Source organism: Antedon mediterranea, chromosome 4 (genome assembly GCF_964355755.1).
Source record: "Antedon mediterranea chromosome 4, ecAntMedi1.1, whole genome shotgun sequence".
Classification (NCBI taxonomy): Eukaryota; Metazoa; Echinodermata; class Crinoidea; order Comatulida; family Antedonidae; genus Antedon; species Antedon mediterranea.
The window spans coordinates 29,095,123-29,099,594 of NC_092673.1; the positions used below are offsets into that span (position 1 = coordinate 29,095,123).

The window sequence follows — 4,472 nt, forward strand, 5'->3', positions numbered from 1 at the left end:
AACATTTAGGACCCCCCCCCCCCCGGCAACACCAACACCCGGCAACACCAACACCCGGCAACACCAACACCCCTCCCCACCACAACCTAGGATCTTCCTTTGTTAGTTTTGACATTGTTTAAACTTTTTGTAGTTCATAATGTCTCCCTAAAGCAAGTTCCCAAGGCTTATAAGCACACGAACACAAGAACTTAAGGCAGTTTCTTATATAACCCTCGTCAAACGGGTTCACGTCCTCCCCGATGTTCTTTAAATATGTTATCCTATGACGTGCCATAAATTCCCAAGTAGTTTGGTTAGTAAACATCATGAACGTGTGACAGCAGAACAGACTGCCAACAACGAACCCAGAAAATAGAAGTACTAAAAATGCAATGAGAATTATGGCGTTCATTTTCAACCAACTGTCGGGCGTCGTTCCGGTTCTAAAACCGCTCCTGTAAAAAAGAAAATAAAGTTTTTTAGAATTTCACTATGTGAAAGTTCTGTAAGTATACATAAATTGTTTTTTATTTAACGATTCTTACTTTGTACAGTATATTGTATAATAATTATAGCATTTTTATAGCTGCAGTTAAGACAGTTGAGTTTATCTGCAAAGAGGCAAGGCCGTAGTGAGAGGGTAAAAACAGACGAGGCAAAGATGCTTTAAATATATTTATTATAAAATAAGAAGATCTGTGCTGGGAAATTGGGGTGGGTGGTGATGGGGCGAGCATCTCTTCTGTCTCATGCTGGCTATGGCCTGAGAGATCCACCACCTTGGGTTACAAAACAAGTAACAGCAGGCTTTACCAAGTTAGTTTAATGGCCCATAAAACCAGTAGCATCTCACAGAGAAGAAATAACCAGAAGTATTTATGGTTTCGTTCCCCAACACAGTTTTCTAGCCATGGACAGTGATGATCAAATTTGCGAACACATCGACCGCACTCTGAGCAGTGCTTTGAACGTACTGGTTGCTGAAAACAAACAAAGTTAAATGAATCAGTCATGTGGCTGACTCCCCATATTTGGAATTATGCCTCCACAGCATATTCATGTGAGGCGTCCACTCTCCCTCAAACTCCTCAAATAAAACTTGTTCATATTGTTTAACTGACATGCATATTCTTATTTGTAATACACCTTGAAATTGTTTGATAAGGTTGAAACATAAATGTATAAAGTATTCAACATGCTTTTAAACCAGAGATTTTATACAACAGTAATGAAATTTATCATCTTGTTCAACACAAAATATTAATTTACTTCTACGCAACAAGAGTCGCACTTTCTGCGACGTAGCTTTCCGAGCATCATGGCCGCTTCGGATTCTATGTTACAGTCTTCCTCAGAATCATCAGATGATGAACTCAAGCTGACGGTAAACGTGGCTTTTCTCTGAAAAAGATAAATTCAGAATTCATGAAATGAAATATCAATGAACATTTTCAGAGATAATTTGTCTAAATTTATTGTTGTTTCTCATTTCATCATTAATGTATTCTTGAACTGCGACCATGTAAATTTCATGTAAAGGATGGAATAAAGTTTATCTGTATCTATAACATAAATAAATTGATTGTGATTTTGAAAAAAAAAACATTCATAAATTTACCCTTTCTTTACCCTTTGGTACATATCCTGGATCCATGAGGCTAGCAGCAAAATACAGTGATCCAGACACTGTAACCAATGCAGTAAATGCAGAAATTAGGAAAATGTTTCGGTCATTGATTGCATCCTTCAATTCTAGCAAAAAAAAGATATTGGAAAATAAAATAAAATATTTTGCTGTGTACTAAACAATGTGATACATTTAATATTTTGTTTTTTTTAAGTTTCAAATTGAATAAATTAATTGTCAGATTGTACCTGTATCCATGAAAATGAGGACACAGATGATAGAAACAGTAAGTACCAAGTGAAAGACACGAATAAAAATGCCAGAAATCATGCTCATCTCAAGTTTGAAGTACTTTGTAATTAACTGACTGCTGTTCATTGTTGTCACAATCATAGATTACTGCAGTAATTGCCTAAAAATGGTAAGAAACTATACAATTTAAATGCTTTAGATAAAATAAATGCCACTAATATGATAAGTCCCCCTTTTTTACAACAAAAAAACCCATTATTATGGCCCATAATATAATTTATATGAATCATGGCCTATATTAATTATTATTAAAATAAATGATTAGGGCCGATACCAATCTTGACAACTAGTACTTAGTACTTAGGCTACCTTGGCCCTATTTATATGGTTCTCTACAAATCTGAGAAAAGAGAAGCATGTGTAGGCCTATATACAGTAGGTGGGAAAGGGGATCAGCAGGCGCATGGCGCACAGCAGAGTTGTCTAGTATAGTGTAGCAGGGCCTCCTCCTATAGGCCTAGCCTAGTAGAGTAGGTAGTGGGCTAATTGTTGGCATTAATATAGCCATCTAGATAATAAAAACTTAGCGAAAACTATGCACAATGCAAGTGTGTTGATAAGAGTGAAAATAAACGCCAAAAAAACCCTAAAAACTAGGCTACACCAACACCAACATCAGGTAATTTCGAAACATCATTTTGAACAACTTGGAGGTTCTATACCTTTATGACGCGCCATATGTGCATTTTGTTTTTTAAATTGTTATACTGTACTTGAATGAACGATAATATTAATGTATATAGCAAGTAGTTACAGTATTATAACGCGTGTACAAATCTAAACAATTTAGAATGTGCACTTTAAAAAAATAAATTGTATCGGAACACGTTATAATAGTTTGTATGGGGTGATCTTTGGAAAAGCTGTGGCCATTAAATTATTGCCGATTGGGTGGTGTGTTACACTATTCGGTTCTATGATTGCATTGGTCAGAAGTTCTTAAATACTGTAATAGCTGGTACCGTCGTGCGCGTGTAGTAGGACTAATTTAAACTAATTCGTCTATACATTGTACTCAAGATGAATTAAATTTGTCAACATGGAATAGTACTGTTATACAAAATAGAAATATAGTTACTATAACCTTCTATTCGTATGTTGTGCTAATGTTCAATGTGTTGAACCAAGTACATTATTAACTTATGGACTGTTACAGTATATCGCGTCGACGAACGAAGCATGCAAATAGATCCCAATTGAACCAATCGCAGCGCTTGGAATCCAAAGATTGGAATTGTTTAAGTAACAATGGTCCCTATGATTTAACATAAGCAAGGGAATATTGAAAAAGGACAGATAATTTGCTAGTAGAACAGGAAGAACACAACGAGAAATTGGTAAGATCAAACTCCAACTTTGTATTATTTTGTGTGTGTAATACCCGGTTTAAATGTATGAATGGAATAATGAAGCCATGTTTCATTTGTTGCAAATTACTCATTGTCGTATCACACATTGTTCAAACCTCTCCTGCTCCGTCGTTGTCGGCATGTCCATAGAATGCTAGGAAACTGAATTTGTGTATGTGTTTTACTTGTAGAATAACCCATTCACCAAATTGGGTACTTTATGTATTTCTATTTTCGAAGTTAATAAAGGCATAAATGGCGCTCCGTAGAAGTAGAGAATGCTCCAGTCGTCAAAATGACGTTCTAAATATGCCTCACAAGTCGAGCGAAGAAGAAGAGTGAATGAGGGGAACCAAAGAATATATATCACAAGAATGAGTAATCCGCGATTTTCCCTGTAACAGTAATATTGTCCATGTGGTAGGGCGCCGCCATAAGTGTGGATGTATCTGGGATGTATACAACTTTTTGTGACGGTTTCACTAATCAAAGGCTAGACCACCGGTAGTATTTACATGATAAAAAATGTTATCAACTACATGCCAACATCATGTTAAATACTATTTGGATATCTAATTGTTCGTTTTATGCAATTTATTTAGTAAAAACTGCCGTATAAACAGTTTGCTTTATCAACCGGGCGCTACAATAGCGTGACCGGGCGTGTTGGTGTTTACGCGTTTTCACGAACGATAGTTTAATAATATTCCTATATTTAACTTGTTTCTGGTAAAACAAATAAATGTTAATAACATTTAACATTTTATCCTAATAATAACATGTATTTTATACTAATTTATATCATATAAACAATACTTAATTTACCGGGCGTAGAGTAGTACGCGGCAATGGTAAAGAATAGGCCAGTCCAGAGTAACGATTTGTTGATTTTGGTGTTGCTGTGTTAGGCCTTTTTTGTGAACTAATTTAGCATGTTAGTAAATAATTGTCTGTAAAAGTGAATGTACACTAGTTTGTTAATAAATATGTATTATAAAATAGTTTACAATTGCGAAATATATTATCATAATTCTATTTAATGTGACATGTATAATATCTATTAAATCAAGTCTTATTTAGTATGTATACATCCGCCCTTATGAGGGCGGGCATCACTCTCTGGAGCTCTCTGTTACAAATTTCTCATGCAAAAATCGCGGAATACTCATTCTTGTGATATATATTCTTTGGGGGAACGGAGG

The 4,472-nt window shown here is 35.3% G+C and overlaps 1 protein-coding gene across 1 annotated transcript; it reads right to left on the bottom strand.

Annotated features, from left to right (window-relative positions):
• Positions 1 to 27: 27 nt before the first annotated feature.
• LOC140047195 (palmitoyltransferase ZDHHC12-B-like) lies at positions 28 to 2,543 on the bottom strand. Its single transcript, XM_072092061.1, has 6 exons — positions 2,530 to 2,543; positions 1,858 to 2,021; positions 1,601 to 1,734; positions 1,252 to 1,383; positions 796 to 962; positions 28 to 437 (listed from the first exon to the last, which is right to left on the bottom strand). The coding sequence occupies exons 2-6, from the start codon at positions 2,000 to 2,002 to the stop codon at positions 119 to 121; spliced, it is 897 nt and encodes a 298-aa protein (XP_071948162.1). The 5' UTR covers positions 2,003 to 2,021; positions 2,530 to 2,543; the 3' UTR covers positions 28 to 118.
• Between the last annotated feature and the right edge of the window lie 1,929 nt (positions 2,544 to 4,472).